Below are 17,772 nucleotides of genomic sequence, written 5' to 3' on the forward strand. Positions count from 1 at the left end.
TTAATTACTAGTTTAGAAAAATAAAACATCAATAATGGTAAGGTATCTTTATTACAAATACTTAAACGATACCTTATTTACAAGATAACAAAATGATACAAAACTTTCGAATCGTGTTCTTTTAGGTATTAATATATTATGATCTTCAAAACCTAAATTAGGTTCTGCTAATCGCAGTCACTCAAGTTTAGAAACACAAGTATCGGAAAATAAAAACACAGTAGCAGAAAATAAACTCTTTAAGTTATTATTTTTTACTCTCAATTTAACTAAAAGCTAATTTAACAACCTAGGTTTAAATAATAAATATTAACCACGCACCTCCCGGTATTACTACAATGAAATAATTCTTTACTCATTAGGAATGTGCACTCCTAAACACAATCATGTAGTATTTCGACGCACTCGATCAGACAAATAGCCTACAAAGAGAAATTCGGCCTTCGAATATATTTATTACGCTATGTGTCTAAACTTATATGTATTAATTAACACAGCGGCTATTGCTATGAAATGGTGATGATAGGTACAACTTCTTTGAAAAATTCTTGAAAAACACAGCTTCGAAAAAAAAGTCAGTATAAACACAGCTATTCATAATAGTCAAAAAACATGCTTATATATATATTTTTTTTATCACCTTTTACAAAACTGACACGGTGCGACCATATCGGCTTGTGTATAAATAAACATAATAACTTGGCTCCAGTGGCCATGGTTTAAACAAACATCAGAGGAACACAACAACCCTTACAAGACGTCAGCTAACACGAGAACTAAGAGAAAGTGTACAATCACCCTATGCACGATGTTGAATTTTCAGCCTTTTTGCTATATTTTACTTTGATTAGTTATTTTTTACGACTGCAACATCCAAGCCACTATGGTCACCCAAATCCACATGCAACAGATTTATCAGTATAAGCATCACGAGCCAATTCATTGATTTAAAATAATCGTCATTCACTAAATGTACTAAACGCTAACAAAGATTTTAAGAAATTAATTGTCCAACATAATTTTACCTGGTTGAAAATAAGTTACAAATAAATATGTGATGATTACTTCGTTTAGTCGTATAAAGCCTAATTATTAAAAGTAGCTCCACCTAGTCAACGGATGAGTAAATCGTTGTTGTTCTAAAGTGGATTGAGAATATAGAAATCACTTGGTATTTTCCTCATCTATTATTGTAGTGATGAAACTTAAAATATGTTATATGACTCATTGTAAGATACGGTGTTTTTCGCTATAAAAATCTATGATTGTTCTAGTTTAATAATGTTTTTTGGCTAAGTTATTGTTTGCATTTGTTATAAAATATAACATAACCTAGAAGATTAACTTAGATTTTTCATATCATTTAACTCATGGAATGAGTTGGCCATTCGGAGAATTAGCCACTTTACGAATTAGTCCTTTTACAAATGAGTCTTTTCACGAATTAGGCATTTTACTACTTAGTCCTTTTGAGAATTAGCTAGTTCGCGAATTAGTCCTTTCGAGAACTAGTCCCTTCACGAATTGGCCTTTTTGCGACGATATACGACTAAACGTTTACTTATTTCTCTTTTGTCATGAAAATCGAATTATGTACAAACAGTGCAATTTTGATCGTAGGTGATCGGCGTCTACATATTTTTTCAAACATTTACTAAGATTAAATTTCTATTGAGCATAGAACTGATATCAAATAGAATATTATTTTAATTCAGTTGAATATTTCGGAAGGCCATTGAAAAGATTCTTTGCAAGATAAAATCACAAGAGGCCGCTCACGAGAGGACAGCTACCGTCACACGAGCCGAGGGCCTCACGACACCTGCTATTATTATTACTGAAGACATCTACAAAATATATCTATTGCACGACACTATATACTTGGTAAATATATCTGTATCTGATTGTTTAGTAAGCTATAAAAAATAAAGAATCAATATTTTTCATATGTAAATAACACGTTTAAATATAAGATCTATGAAAAGCAACAAAGTTTTGCCGACCGCAGACAATCAGCATATTTGATGCGACGTAGAAGATGTCTCAGTGTTTAATGAAAACGTTATAATGTTCAAGTTTGACGTGTGCATCTACTCGAAGTGTCGCTACCTACACAACGGTCGAGGCGACTTCGATCATTACGATTTAGACATTTCAACTACGACAGCAATATGATATGAAACGCTTCCTACGTGTTTTACATTTTAATATTAGTGTTACCCTGAGTCAAACATATATTTGGTCGCGATGCATGCAAAACATGTGAACTACTAAATTAAAAATACGAAGAAATTACTATATTTACAATAGTTCTAAGGTCAATTAAATGAAAAGGATACTTTTCGGTGCGACATTTCCAGGTATTGGCAACATTATACATAGAAAAGTTATAGTCTCCTAATGATTATCTTTGTTAACATAGTCATCACGAATAGTCTTATTAATCAATATTTTGTTTGGGTCGACTTAAAGTCTAGCTGCATGCGGCAAGATAATAAAACTGACCTAACGCTTGGTATATAGCTCATGTCTAACTTAATGGCGTGAACGGTATATCGCTGGAGACTGCAGAGCGCACGAAGGATATGTGTGATGAGACATGCGCGTCTCGCCGCGATCAACTTATTGTGAACCGCCAGTAAGTTAGGTGTGAACCATAGAAGGCGCTCGGCACCTAACCATAAAGTGGCAATCTAAACTTCTATAATTTCTTGTGGACAACGTGCATGAGGTTAGACCAGTAATCAACATCCGGCTAGGCTTCATGTGCTCTAAGGCAGGTAATTCCACGTGGAAACTACCCTACAATTATTGCTTTTAAATTGCTTTTCACTGTATAGGTTCATTATAATCATGTTGATGAACCTAGATTGTATTTAGACTCCAAATAATCACACAACATAATTCAAGACACGTCACATGATCAAACTCAACCAGATTTACTTCACTGTATAGGTTCATTATAATCATGTTGATGAACCTAGATTGTATTTAGACTCACACATAACATAATTCAAGACACATCACATCATCAAACTCAACCAGATTTAGTATAATCTACTTACATAGTATGTAGAGCATACTTGGTACTAAGCGCTAGCAGCAATTACAAATTGTGTTTCGGTAACATGAAGAGTGTTTCATAATCAATCCATTAATTACGAACTGCAAATTGCTAATAGCTTGACTGTGGCATGCATAATCATGTAAAGTTATTATATTGTCAAACAAGATCCTCTTCAAAAATAATATTAAATAGACGGACTTTGTATCCCATCGCAATAACACAACCCGCACACATTTGTTTACCTTACTATATAAATCCAAATAAGTTTCAATTTCAACTCCTCTTCACCCCTCACGGAATATGACATTATAATATCTTACATAAAAAATTACAATATATCTAAGATTCGCTGAGGTATGTTTAACATTTACGTGAGTTACTTGCTCCACTTGATCAGTGTACATTCCAAATTACAAATAGTATATAAAATTACGTTAATTATTACGAAATTTACAACATCGAAAATTACGAATGACTGCCGTGCATAATTGAATGTATTGTATAAAATCAAAGATGGAATCTTGGTTCCATATTCGAATTTATGATAAAGATCACTGGCTTTTGAAGCCTAGGCAGTGTAATGTGTAATATTTTAGAAGTCTAATTACCTGGAACGCTGTGTGACGAGCTGTCGCTACATAATCTCTCGTAGCGGACATATAGTACAGTATTTATAGGCTTAATGTTATACGCGTAGCAAGAATGCGCTCGTATTGGAATGTACACTAAGGGGGGAGTTCCATGCATAACGTCACGGTGAAGTGGCGTCTTCTGATTGACGACACGACGGATACGGCAAGCTCGCACCACCAAACAGCGACGCCTAGCGCCGCCAATTCTGAAACAAGAGTCAATTTTGATGTATCAATCATGTTCTAGATGCTAGTAATAAAATGCTTCAGTTACAACTTAATAACATCTTGGTAAAAATATGGTTATTATGAATAGCACAATTACGTAGTACCTACAATACAATCGCTGAGTATATTATGCCAAATTTTAATCTAAATGGTACACAGATAAAAGCAAGATTTTCGCTGAAGCTGCTCTTAGTCTCGTTATCCTAATAGATGATGAGAGATCCTTATTATTTAAAGCTCAGCATACTCTAGCAGAAAGATTATTTGAATATGTAGTCGCAAGATTTAAACGAATTGATTTAATTTAACCTTTTCACCGCCACGCCATATCGGTATTCCTATGCCCTGTACGCCAAGCCCGAAAATCTTAATTTTAAATATCTACTAAAAAATACATAAAAGTAATGATTTAATAGGTTTATTTTGTATTTTTCTGCGACCTGTTTTTTGTCGAGTATAGCCGTCGTTGGCGCACAGGGCACGCTTGCTCATGTCGGCTATAGCCGACATTGGCGTTCAAAAGGTTAAAACTATCGAACTTTATAATATGTTTATGCAAGAAGTCGAACGCAAAGCGAATAATATAAAGCACATCGAAACTATGCCATTTCTTTTGCATAAATATGAGAATATTTCGGGTTTGTAAAATATAGCTAGGCGTATAAAATAGCCATCGCAAACGCGTATCGTATCGCTTTTCGTAACAAATCACTAGATAACATTTTTTCTTTGAAAATTGCGTGTAATATTAGCTGACAGCATAGCAAGGCCCAAGTTTATATAAATCCAGTTAAGGTTTGAGTAAAAAACACAAGCGATTATATTCTATACTAGTCGTTCCATGTGGTTTCACCCGCGTCGCGAGGGTAAAGTGGTAAGTGACTAAGTGATATCCTCCCTTGGTCACAAAGTAACCTAAGTTACTCTTTATAACATCAGCTACAAAAAGGCCAGACATTTCAGAGATTAAAGCCACAGACTTATGGTGAAAAAACATATTTTGAGATTATGCGTGCTTATATATTACTTTGAAAATTTTGCATATAGTGAAAGCTATTAATTTAAAATTACTAGTTATTTGTTCAATTACACAGTTATTTTGAAACTCGCTCTCGGCGCCACAGCATAAGTTTTGCGGTTATAATTAGCTAGCACATATCTAGACATAAATAGAGCATTTGTTGCGCAAAAAAAATGTGTTAGTAGATCCATAAGTGGAGCAGAGTATATAGATCCTTGTACTCCGTTATTCAAAGAATTAAAAAGTCTGCCACTTTCATGTTTATATATTTTTGAAATTTGGATATTTGTGAAAAAATACTCTTACTTGTTCCCCTTGAAAGAGCACAGTACGGCTACATAGGGAATATCCTGGGAAATTACAGGTACCTCCTCAGAGATTACATTTATATAGCAGAAATGCATGCAATCAACATTTTTAATTAACTTCCTGCAGAAGTGAGAATACTAACATTTATTAAATTTAAAAGACAAATGTTTTCATGGCTCTTGGACAAATGTTCTTATTCAGTAAATGATTTTCTCAATTATAACGATTGACATGAATTACTTATGTTGCAATTCTCAAATTCAAATCTAAAGTATTTGTACACCGAAAACGGTGGAATAATTTAGACATGTAATAAATTTAAGATCTATTGTAACATTATTCTATCAAATAAATACAATTACTATTAGCCAGAAAGATTTCGCCGGGCTCTAGCAAAAAAATGAACATCCACTTTGAGGTATTAAAAAAATAAAATAAACAAGGTTATCAAAATTATTAATAGCTTATTTAACCTTAGCATTATTTACGTAACGAAATAATGCAATAACAATTCGCATTGCTAGGGCAATTTAATAACAAATAGCATAGCATAGCTTATAAAAGGCCTAGTGGGTAAAAAACCAACCTCTCAATTATGAGGGCATGGTTTCGATTCCAGGTCAGGCAAGTACCAATGCAACTTTTCTAAGTTTATCTTGTATATCTTAGACACCAATGACCGTGTTTCGGATGGCACGTTAAACTGAAGGTCTCGGCTGTCATTGAACATCCTTAGCAGTCGTTACGGGTAAGCAGAAGCCAGTAAGTCTAACACCACTCTAACCAAGGGGTATTGGGTTGCCCGGTTAACTGGGTTGAGGAGGTCAGATAGGCAGTCGCTCCTTGTAAAGCGGTAGTCCTCAGCTGAATCCAGTTAGACTGGAAGCCAACCCTAACATGGTTGGTGATATGTATGATGATGATAGCATAGCTTGAGCAAGTGCACTTAGGATAATTATTATCTTCTAGCAAAATAAATATATATTGTGCAGTTGAGTAAATTGAGGAGGTCAGATAGGCAGTTGCTCTATTCATCGCCCAATTAGACTGGATACATACCCCCACATGTACGAGAAAAGTTTCAGTTGATTTTCGAGAACAAAATGAAAAAAATACCTTAATCATCATTATTATTGGGAGTATTAGCCGCTTTCACGGGCTGTGGTATAATTGTAATCTCGTCATTAATTTTCAATGGCTTCAGGAGCGATTCGCTAGCCTTAGGAGGGGCCGCACTCTTGCTTTTGTCCATGACTCGCTTGGCGACCACGCTGTGAGCAGAATACACGTGACTTTCAAACTGCTTGTACATGCCAAACGTGGCCGTACAAACCGTGCATTTGTATGACAAGTGAGCTGGCTTCAACGTTAGGTTGTGATCCCTGGCCACGTGGTTCAGCAATTTCCATTGGTATACCTGGAATTTATGTTCACTTGAGTTAGCATATTGAACAAAGATCATAACAGTTGTAAGAATTCAGGGATTCTATAAATGCATATTTAATTTTGTAAAGACAGCTTGAATGTCTTTGTTAAGGTCGTTAGTTAAGTTCCTCATCAATTTAAAATTATGAAACAAGACAACTGAAAGATTTAACTTAAACTATACATATATAAACAGTTAACAAGACATGTCCTTACCCTGCCACACACGGGGCACCTGCCGGCGTCCTTGCCTTTGTTGGCGGCTTCTTGCATTGAACTAGTGACAAGGCCGTGAGAACCTAGCAGATGTCGTTCTAGGCCTTGGTCCGTGAAAAACCTAAGTGGAAGGAGATATTTTCAGTAACAGAATGATTAATTATTTATAAATCATCGATTGATCGTAGTTACGTAACGCACAGCGCAATTGGTGCGGGGATGACATTTATGTCATATCAAGTACCTTCTTGTTTTCGAAAACCACATATGTAACTGGGTTTAGGAGGTCGGACATTCAGTCTATCCCCATAAATCTTAGTCATACATTTTTATAGTTACAGATATGACTAAATATATTTACCTAAATTGACATTTTTGGCAATTAAGTGGCGGCCTGTTGTAGATCATCTTAGGATGGATCTTCACTTTGTGTATCCATTGCATGTGATTTCGTAGCTGCTCGAGATCTTTGATGTAGCCGTCACAAATCTCGCAAATGACGAAGGTACTCTTGGAGTTGACGACTTGTGGGGGCGGGAACTGCACTGGCGCGGGCAGCGACTGCCGAGGCAGTGGGGTTATGGAAATCGACGGCTGATGCACCGACTTCTGTCTTACGTGATTCTGAAAAAATGTTGAAATGCTTTGTTAAGTATTTGGGTTCTCATTATCTTCTATTTGGTATCTCATTAATGTCGTGAGGAAGGGAACCACTTTCCGCTCTCTAACACAAAGTAACATTATTATATTATTTGAATTTCATGTTCAAGCCTTGTTTAGTGAAAGTTTAACAAACAAACAAAACTACACTTACTACTACTATACTTTAGCATCCTTTCTATGTAGTTTCAGAACTTTTCACATATCAACAAATACAATTTAACTGAGAAAAGTTGCATTGGTACTTGCCTAACGTAGAATTGAACCCACAACCTCATACTTGAGAGGTTGGTTCTTTACCCACTAGGCCACCACGACTTATTTGTAGCATTTGTACGGAACCCCGAAAAAGTGTAAATGAATACTCACAGAGACTGGATAATTTGAAGACAGGGAAGCCGGCGCATTGTGCCTGACCATAACGCCGCTGCGTAATATAGGCACCCCATGCACGGGCAGGGATCGTGGCGCCACGGACATGGGCGTGCGAGTGCGGGGCCGGTACGAAGCACTGACCGTAAAGCTAGCCACCTGACGCCCCTGACTACTGCCCATGTGACCCCGGTTCAAGTTATTCTGGTAAGAACCCATCATACTGTTGCGGGACCTGGTTATCTGAGAAATTACAACTTTGTGTAAATATAATGGAAATTGTGTCAGTGAATGGTTAGTCATTAAAAATCATACCTTTGGTATTTTAGCAGGAGGCTCCCACTCAAGCGGTGGAGCCAAATTCGTTTCAGGTTTAAATTTCTTGGCACAAGGAATTAGATGGCGCGCCAATTTTCCTTTGCCGTTGTCCTCGAAAGGACAGTTGGCGCACTGGTGGTAGGCGGGGGCTCTCTCTAACTTCCCTCTGATATTATGCTCCGCTTCCATGTGATATAGTATATCATGAGGACTCCGTATCTCAAACGGACAGAAGTTACACTTGTAAACATTATTCTTCATGTGTGGCGTCTCCAAGTGATGAGCCAACGCCAACTGAGACTCCGTCTTAAAACTACAAAATTCGCATTTCTTCTGAGGGAACGAGTAAGGTGCATTATTTGCTTTGCTAAATTCAATATTTTTACTAAGTGAAGCAATAGATGACTCTGTGGCTCTAGTACTATTTCCAGATTTCTTCTCTCTATTTAGTTTCCTGTTCTGTTGTTTCAATAAATCACTTTGTACATATTCTTGCACCAAACCTAAGCCAATATTCATAAAAAACTTTCCGAGGGAACAATCAAAATAATTATCTGATTTGTTTGAGCACACCTTATCTGCAGTTAAATCTGCAACATCTTTTATCTCTCCTATAGAATCAACTTTATCTTTAAGAATAATAGTCTTATTTTCTTCATCACTCATCAGGATTTCATCCTCAGAGTCTGTGGAAGATTCTCCATCCCAAGATGCATCATCTTCCTCACCACGCCTTCGTTTATCTAAAATAGACAAACTAACAAATAATGATAAACATTCAACTAAACTCAGTGGGAACCTATAGGCTATCAAACAATAAAAGAGAATAAGATATTAAATTTAACATAAGGTGAAAATAGAAACAAGAAAACTGTACCTTTCTTCTTCTTTTTCTTGTCATCAACTTGCTCAGCATCAACTTCCTCAACCTCAGCTGAATCAACACCTCCAGAAGCTGGCTCGTCCTCTGACTGGGCTGCATCTTCGTCACCTTGTTCTTTCTTCACATCTTTATCTTTTTCCTTTTTTTCATCTTTTTTTTGTTCCTGTAATTCTTTATCTTCTTTGGCTTTCTGTTCATCTAGTTCCTTACCCAACAAGTCTACAAACTCCCTGAATGGTTTCACTGAAGGTTTTTCGTAAACGTAGGGTACTATGAAAGACGGGGCTTCAACTACGAACATGTCGTCTGTAAGTGAAGGCAGTATAGAGGGCTGCGCGGCCTGGCTCGAGCTCTGCGTGGTCGCGTTAGTCTTGCTGCTCACTGGCGTCACAGTCGTGCCTCGAGCCACAATACTCTGATAAAGATTTTGTGCACTTAAATTAGAACTTATTGGCAACCCAGCAGGCTTATGTGAACTTGAAGATTTTTCAGACGGCTTGGTATTGATGTCAATTATTACAACAGTAGGCGGCTTCCTTTGCGAGTGATTCTGATTGGTCTTCATCTGCCTGGCTGCCATTTCAACCAATGCTTTTGTATCATTGATAACAATTGGTTTATTCTTGCGACTTACTGGTCCTGGTGGGGGGTTATCAGAGTCATTACCACCATTTTCCAATTCATCAATATATCTTTTACGCTTTATCGCCCTACTGCTGCGTCGCAGTTGTACTTTGCTATCACTCACTACCTTTTCTACATCCATAACACAGTCATCATTATCACTTACAATTTCTTGAACTTCTGGACTAAGTGAATCATGGGAATTCCCATTTTGACTAAGAGACCCATCTTCATTGTCTAATAAAACTATATTACTATCTTTTATTTTAATGATGTCTTCTTGTGACAGGTCAACTGGCCTGTCTGTATCACTGTCTGAGTTGATACTCACTGTGTCTTCAGCTCTTGGTTCACCTTCAAATATATCTTCATCTGAAGAGTCTACTTCTGAATCCAGCATGGTATCAGAAACCTGAAAACATTTTGCAGGGCTAAAGTCTCAAGAGAAGGTATTTTCTGTAAACTAATTAGAGAATAAGGAATTGACTGATGCTCTGTGGTAGGCAGTTACTATCCAACCTACCCTCAAACAATTTTTTTTTTCTATGAGTAATAATACCCCCAGAGAAATTAATTTAAAAGAATTACTGCATTCCAGTTCAGTATTTTAATTACAAAACATCTTACTTATAGTTATAACAGTGCAAAGCATTGTTATACTGAATTATAAACCTTAATAAAGTGTTGCAATAAGAGTAAGTGGAAATGATGATTTATTATCCACATTCAACAAGTCCAGCTTTCAAAACACAATCTAACAGTTAGCTGCTTTATCTGAGCCTTAGGTAACCAAGGTATCAATACAGCTAATCAATACTAGAGGGAAACTTTACATGTGCTAATAAATATATTCAGAGGAAACTGCAACCCAACCCCTTTTAAAATATTAGTTTGAATTGCTAAAAGCTGTGAGACTGGTATAGTGAAACCAATACAAATGTATCCTTAGAAATACTTGATGTAAAAAGGTAGTTCTCAACCACTTCACTGTCCACAATGCAGAGACAATAGTTAAACTGTCTATGTGTATCACATATGACTCAAGGGGCAGGGAAGACCTACTAAGTTTGAAATAACATTTAATACAAATGTAGGCAACAGACAAAATCTATCTGCCTACTAGATAAAAAAAATTGACAGTTTAAGAATTCTGTTATGTAACTTACCTCATCTGGTGTGATTTCAGTGATGCGAGTAATAGTGGTGGTACCTTTACCAAGGGCCCTTGCTTCTTCAGCCTCTTGGTTCTTTTCAACCATGATTTTGTGCAGGTTTTCATCATTTGCATCTGTCTTCACTTGACAATTGGTTAGAGACTCTGCAAACGATTCATTACTGTTGCCACAATTATTCTCCAAAATAATGATGTTACTGTTATCATTATCATTTTCAGGTAGGTCCGGCCCCTCTGTTGACAGTTGGATGTCATGTTCCTGACTATCACTGGCGTTGCTGTCATCATTGTCCAAGTCCCCCGCGTTGCTATGAGCCATTCCCTCTTGACTGCTTTCACTGTCTAAGTGATTACCGTCCTCAGTGTTATTGCTATTTTCACAGAGATTTGTTGCATTATCACAGCCTTCAGAAGCAGTTTGCTTTTCATTTTTTAAATTGTCTGGCGGTTTTGGAGAAGTATCAACTGGATTTTCCATAGTACCGTTTACTTTGCCATTCATGATGCTATGAATCTACATTCCATGTGAAAATATCTGTCAAAACAAAACAATGTTTTGGTTAGTCTATTTGTTTAGTATTATTAGGGGTTGTGTTAACAGTGGGGTAAAATCATATAAAGGTTGGAGATATCAAAAGAGAGAAATAGCTGCTTGGTGATGATCATAGAGTGAGATACCAAGTATCTGAGCGTCATATTTTGTATAGTAAGTAGCGCCCCTCCTACCCGCCCTTCTCCCCCCCTGGCAAGGCGCTAGCAATCAAAATGGCGCCGTTCCATGGTATAGCTGTCTAAAGCTACGTGTACATACTGTACGACGATTATAAAGGTCACTTCTTCAAATCTCAGAAAAACAGTTATGTAGACACATATTCCGAGACCTATATTATTGTTGATGTATACACAACACCATCTTGTTGTCAACGTAAAACACGCACATTTCGCTCCAAATACCCTACATTTTTTTTATCATTGGAGAATGACCTACAATTTAAAGAAATCCTTGTAATTCTTAAATGTAAAAAGTGCATCTCATTCATTTATATTCAGTTTTCCACCTAAAAAGTAAAGTTTTGAAGTAAACAACCAAAGCCGGTATTCAACACAGCTTAAAAATATCAACAAAAACAACAATACTCGTGTCTTTGATGTTTGTAAATTTAGGAAATTATATTTTACAATACCTGGACCAGTCTGCAATGCGCTGTCGGTGAACCTTTTCTGGTACTCTCGGTCACTACTTGGTTATTTCAATGGTGGAACCCAGCACAATTTTTATAATTATGCGTTCACTGTACACTTAATAAGAATTTAAACCAAACTCAAAACAAAACAAACTCGCGAACAAACTTACACTAACAGTTCTGAGTACAGAATTATTTTAAGCATTTATAAAATTAAAAATTGTGCATTAGTAAATGATCCCTCGCCAGTCGCCACCTTACAAATGCAATATGGCGGACGGAGGCGAGTCAATCACGTGACTGCGCTAGTGGCGCACTCTTTACATCTAAATTGCGCCGATTTCAGAATATCTGGCTCTGATGAAAGAAAAAGTATTGTATAAAATAGATTCTTTTTCTCGCCACTACATCGTAGGGGCATATAACTCATAGCTGTTTGCTTTCAAATACGTCTTTTTGTACATATTCGTAGCATAAAATGTGGCAAGGGTTAGTGAGTTTCTTAAATAATTAAGCACCCATGGTGATTCGTTGTTTTAGCTTGAACTTGAATAGATTTATTCGACACGTCCTACGCATAAGTCCGTATGTGAAAAACGTCAATTTTACAGGAGAGCAATTACAAAGTTATCATAAGTTGGTCAAGTTATTATTCTTAAACTACTGAAGCGATTGTTTTGAAACTGATAAATTATGATAATTGTAAGTCAAATTTTACAATTCAATTTTTATTTATTTTTAATATTTCTTAAATAAAGAATTATTGCAGATACTCTTGGAATTTATAACTTACCATCTACGTAACTGGTAGTTACGGACTTATACAACATGTTTTAGGCAAGTGATTTTTTGTAAGTGGCAGATACTTAGTATTACCTTATAGGTACCCTATTCAGGTAGTCTTATTTTCAACTTAACCACGTCTATAAATAGTTTTTGTAATGTGACTAGTAACAAAGTATAGATACGACAAAATATTTTTCTTCAAATAACTACGAAAGTGGCAGATACAAGTTCAACTCCTAGTTTGATTTTCGGTGTAAAACTCCGTAACTAGCCACATACGGCTTTCTTAGGCGGAAAACAGGAATGCGTTTGCTTCAATATGATTCCATGGACGGTAATAACAAAATCTGCTCCCATTCTATAGTATTACTAAGTAGATGCATATTTCAGTTAAATCTTATAAGCAGCCTTATCAGATTCAATAATATAGAAAACTAACCTTATACGAAAAGTAAACAAACAAACTTAACGCGACAATTATCATCTTTTTGATTTGTCCCTTGTCCAGTTCCCGCGTACAACTAAGCAACTGTCATATGCGCGTGGTAGACATTTCTCCGTTGCCGCGTAATAGTGCGTAAGTGACGGATAGGTACTTTTACGTCGGACTTCTTTTTCCTATTTTGCAGTTATTGAGTTATACGCCTCGCATAAATCGGTCGGAGACAAACTTTTGAAAAAAATTTTTTTTGCCAAGTTATAGATTCGGATACGTAAATTACGAAAATGATATAGTCGTATAACTACGTATCTACCCGATACGGACTTATACGTAGGATGTGTCGTATTGCTATCACTCATACCTACTACGTATATTAATATTCTTTTAAAAAAAGCTGAAAAAAGAAATTAGGCCCTGATATTTATAATAAAGGTAAAATTATTGAATTAAACTGTAAATAATATTGTAACACTTTTATAACATATGTTTTTCAACAAATAAAGGACAATGCTCCAAAAAAACCCAAGCCCGGCGCAAACGAAAAGTAACTCAAATTATAGGTAATAATAAGTAATGAAATACTGCATAGGAGGCATCATCGAAATCAATGGCTAAATGTATGAAATTGCTATTTGATTTTTTAAAGGGGTAACATGAGCAGCTGGGGCGTATAGTTTAATTAAAGTGCTATCTGAAACAACAAACAAGTAATATGGCAAGTAATAAGCTTCTCCAAAAAGATAAATCGATACCGAAGTACAGGCTGCAGCGCCCACGTCATGCGTCATCGCGTCATGAGCGTTTTACATTACTTAGGGTGGGCTAGACATGAGGAACAGTTCGCGCATCCCGCAACATTTTCTGATCTCGTCGTGTTAGAAATAAAGAATCGATGACTTTTAAGCGTTATTATTAAAATGAAAAGTACATTCAAATCCTGTTTTAGTTCTATCATCCTATTATCTTGTAAAAGTAGGTAGAATAGTGGAGAAGTTGCTATAAACATGTCATTATGTACACTCTTAAACCACAACTGTATCTGTTTGTTGTTCGTTTTACTAATACATTATGTTACCTCTAAAATCTTGAGTAGCAATGTACCGCAGATGTTAATATTCGAATGGCAATTTCACACATATAGCCACTGATTTCGATAATGCCCCTATGTAATATTTAATTACTTATTTTTACCTATATTTTGAGTTACCTACATTTCTTTTGCGCCGGGCCTGGGTTTTTTTCTCATACTTCATGAGCATTGTCCTTTGTCTTTATCTTTATCTAAATATTGCAAGCTGACCAAGCTGTTTGCTATATTACCATTTCAGCTTAGCAATTCTTCGGGCTATGCCGGAATACTTTATAAATCTTTTGAGTAATTATCTAGATTTGTGGGTGCGCCCTATTCTTCCTTTACTGATCTTATTCTACTTTGTCCTCAAACTCAAAAAAAATACAAGTCAGTTGTAAAGGGCGACAAGAAAAGCGCTCGCCAAGGGCGTAGATGGGCGATTTTCAGAAAAGAATACCCTATGACGTAAAGAAAATAATATATTTTCATCACAAATCTACTATGTTAACTCTGATATTAAAGAATATATTGTTATTAATTAGCTAAATGTGCATTTAGAATTATAACAACATTTTTAAGAATATTAAAGTTTTTCTATGATGAAAAGTATTCCTGCGGTCATGCTAGGCCCGCTGAACGTCACAAAATATAATTAATCAGAATTAAAACAAACAAGTCTTGAAAAAAGATCTACTAAATATTATATTGGCATAAAGACATGCTTAAAATCTTTTAAAAAGTAACAAAACAATAGCATAACTCTATAAGATTATTAAATAATCAGCGAAATAATTTCACGTTCTTCACTTCTTGGACACATCTCACTATAAAAGTTGTCATTACAAATAATACCCGCTACAATTTCCAAAATCAAGCCTAATGAGAAATTTTAGATACTAACAAAATACTATGATAACAAAATAAATGCTATCAAATGATAAATATATATTTTAAAATCATTTTTAGGCCTCCGTACCCAAAGAGTAAAACGGGACCCTAATCCACTGTCCGTCCGTTCGTCAGTCCGTCCGTCGATCACCCACCAGGGGCTCGCCTCGTGTGCGGCGGCGACCTTCTAAGAAGGAGGTCTATTGGTGGTCTCAGGAGTTGGCAGGCCTTCGGCAGGCCTGTATTCATGCGCGGAGGTACTACTCTAGCTTCCGCAGGCGACGCCAGCGCAGCGACAGCCTTAACATCTTAGAAGTTGAGCTCTATGAGACGTATCAGGCTGCACGAGAAACTCTGCGGTTGTCGATAATCCGGGCGAAGGACCAAAGCAGAAGCGAGATGCTGGATGGCCTTAACCGCGATCCCTGGGGACGCCCGTATCTCTCGGCAAGGAACAAACTTCGTGCTCAGGGCCCCCCACTTACAGAGGCCCTCGAACCTCAGTTCCTTAGCCAAGTAGTGGAAGCCCTATTTCCCAATCGGGCAGAACATGTACCTCCAGCTATGGAACAGCACGATGAAGAGGAGGAGAGACTGAGGCGGAGATGAATACTGCGATTTTGAAGGCGCGCTCCAAGAATAAAGCTCGAGACAGTTCCCTGAGCCTTGGAAGGAGGGACGCTTAGTGGTTCTGCAGAAGCCGGGTCGGCCGCCGGATTCACCTTCGGCGTACAGACCCATTGTCCTGTTAGACGAAGCGGGTAAGATGCTGGAGGAGATTCTGGCAAGCCGCACAACTCGGCACTTTAATACGACCGGCCCCAACCTATCGGATGCCCAGTATGGCTTTCGGGCCGAACGTTCGACTGTGGACGACATATTGCGCTTGAAAGCCGAGGCGAGGGAGGCGGTCGCGGGAGGGAATGTGCTGTTGGCGGTGTCATTGGCGATGCATTTGCATTGGCGATGTCCAGTCTGCCATTCAGATGCATAGGTGAAGCGCTCCAATTCCACGGAGTGCCTACATACCTGAGGCAGCTAGTGGCAGACTTCCTGAGAGGACGGAGCGTCTGCTACCAGGGACGCGACGGGCGAATGGTACGGTGCGGTGCTCTGTTACGTGCGGAGTTCCGCAGGGGTCAGTCTTAGGACCACTCCTGTGGAACATCGGATACGATTGGGCCCTGCGTGGCGACTTTACTGCCGGGCAGGGTGCAATTTGCTATGCAGATGACACCCTTGTTACCGCTCGGGGTGAGACTTATGACGAAACAGCTGAATCGGCAATCCAGTGCGTGTCCCTGGTCGTCAGCCGTATTGAAGCGGTCGGACTGCGCGTTGCACTGGAGAAGACGGAGGCCCTAGTATTTCATGGACCCCGGCGTCGCCCACCTGCCGGGGCCCACCTTGCCCTTGGGACTACAAGGGTAAGAGTTCAAACCAAGATGAAATACTTGGGCCTGGTAATAGACCGATTGTTGAACTTTCGCGAGCACTTCTTACAGCTTCAGCCAAAGTTGATCAATGCTGCGTCCTCCCTTGGTCGATTGTTGCCGAACTCGGGCGGACCAAGCGCGATATGTCGGCGGCTTTACACGGGGGTGGTTAGGTCGATGGCGCTCTACGGGAAGAAGGTACGGAGTGCTGTCCTTCCGCATCACCCAAATTCTGACCAACCATGGGTGCTTCGGCTACTACCTGTATAAGGTGGCTAGACGGGAACCTACCCCCGTGTGCCACCAGTGCGGTAGTAGCCCAGATACAGCGCAGCACACCATTGAGCTGTGTCCCGCCTGGGACGAGCAGCGTAATGCGTTGGGGGCATACTCAGGACAGGACTTCTCGCTGCCGAATGTGGTGAGGGTGATGATCGGCAGCGAGGCCGGCTGGAAAACCGTAGATACCTTCTGCGAACAAGTAATATCGCAGAAGGTGGCAGCGGAGCGGGTCCGTGAGTCAGACACTCATGCGGACCCAATTCGTTGGCTTAGGGTGGGCAGGCGTCGGACACGTTACGCCGCCCAGATGCCGCCCTAGCAGCAGCCAGTGACCAGCCAGCAGACCGGGGAACTCCTGCTACCTGCTTTGCACGAGCTGCTGCTGAGATGGATCGCCAGTAGATAGAGGCGACCAGCCACTGCCGAGAGGTCGTCTTTGGTCCTCGTGGCCCCTCTCTAAAAGGCAGAAGACGGCACAAAAGTTTTTAGTGGGTGCAAGCCCCACATAACCTCACCGTCTCCCCGCGGCGGTGTGTGTATGCGTAAGGCATTTTGCTCAGCTGAAACAAAAAAAAAGGGGCCCGATTCTCCTAAGTTAATAATATCAAAATCGAATAGAAATTGAATCACAATATGATCGCAATAGCAGTTTTAACCATATCGAGCATTCTGCTACTAATATTCGATTCGACAACGACATTCGATTGGATTGCGATTGGTCTGCTATTTTGGTGATTTTGGTCTGGGGCCCGA

General features: G+C 38.6%; 2 protein-coding genes across 2 annotated transcripts; one reads left to right on the forward strand and one right to left on the reverse strand.

Moving 5' to 3' along the window:
• Nucleotides 1–32: 32 nt before the first annotated feature.
• Nucleotides 33–12,404, reverse strand: LOC110374279 (dentin sialophosphoprotein). Its single transcript, XM_021331935.3, has 9 exons — nt 12,114–12,404; nt 10,922–11,464; nt 9,126–10,167; nt 8,246–8,991; nt 7,928–8,173; nt 7,260–7,522; nt 6,899–7,019; nt 6,374–6,674; nt 33–3,905 (listed from the first exon to the last, which is right to left on the reverse strand). Exons 2-8 carry the CDS (start codon nt 11,429–11,431, stop codon nt 6,375–6,377), a joined length of 3,228 nt encoding a protein of 1,075 aa, XP_021187610.3. The 5' UTR covers nt 11,432–11,464; nt 12,114–12,404; the 3' UTR covers nt 33–3,905; nt 6,374.
• A 4,421-nt stretch (nt 12,405–16,825) lies between these two features.
• On the forward strand, nt 16,826–17,338 carry LOC126054667 (uncharacterized). The gene has a single exon (XM_049841114.2). The coding sequence runs from the start codon at nt 16,826–16,828 to the stop codon at nt 17,336–17,338; it is 513 nt and encodes a 170-aa protein (XP_049697071.2).
• The last annotated feature ends 434 nt before the right edge of the window (nt 17,339–17,772 follow it).

The sequence above is a fragment of the Helicoverpa armigera genome, chromosome 1 (assembly GCF_030705265.1).
Source record: "Helicoverpa armigera isolate CAAS_96S chromosome 1, ASM3070526v1, whole genome shotgun sequence".
Lineage (NCBI taxonomy): Eukaryota > Metazoa > Arthropoda > Insecta > Lepidoptera > Noctuidae > Helicoverpa > Helicoverpa armigera.

Coding starts and splice junctions, on each gene's coding strand:
- LOC110374279 (XM_021331935.3), bottom strand. CDS start 11,431: ATGAATGGCAAAGTAAACGGTACTATGGAAAATCCAGTTGATACTTCT. Junction 8,992..9,125: donor CAAGAAAAAGAAGAAGAAAG/GTACAGTTTTCT, acceptor TGTCTATTTTAG/ATAAACGAAGGCGTGGTGAG. Junction 7,523..7,927: donor CTTCAAATTATCCAGTCTCT/GTGAGTATTCAT, acceptor ACATTTTTTCAG/AATCACGTAAGACAGAAGTC.
- LOC126054667 (XM_049841114.2), top strand. CDS start 16,826: ATGCTGCGTCCTCCCTTGGTCGATTGTTGCCGAACTCGGGCGGACCAA.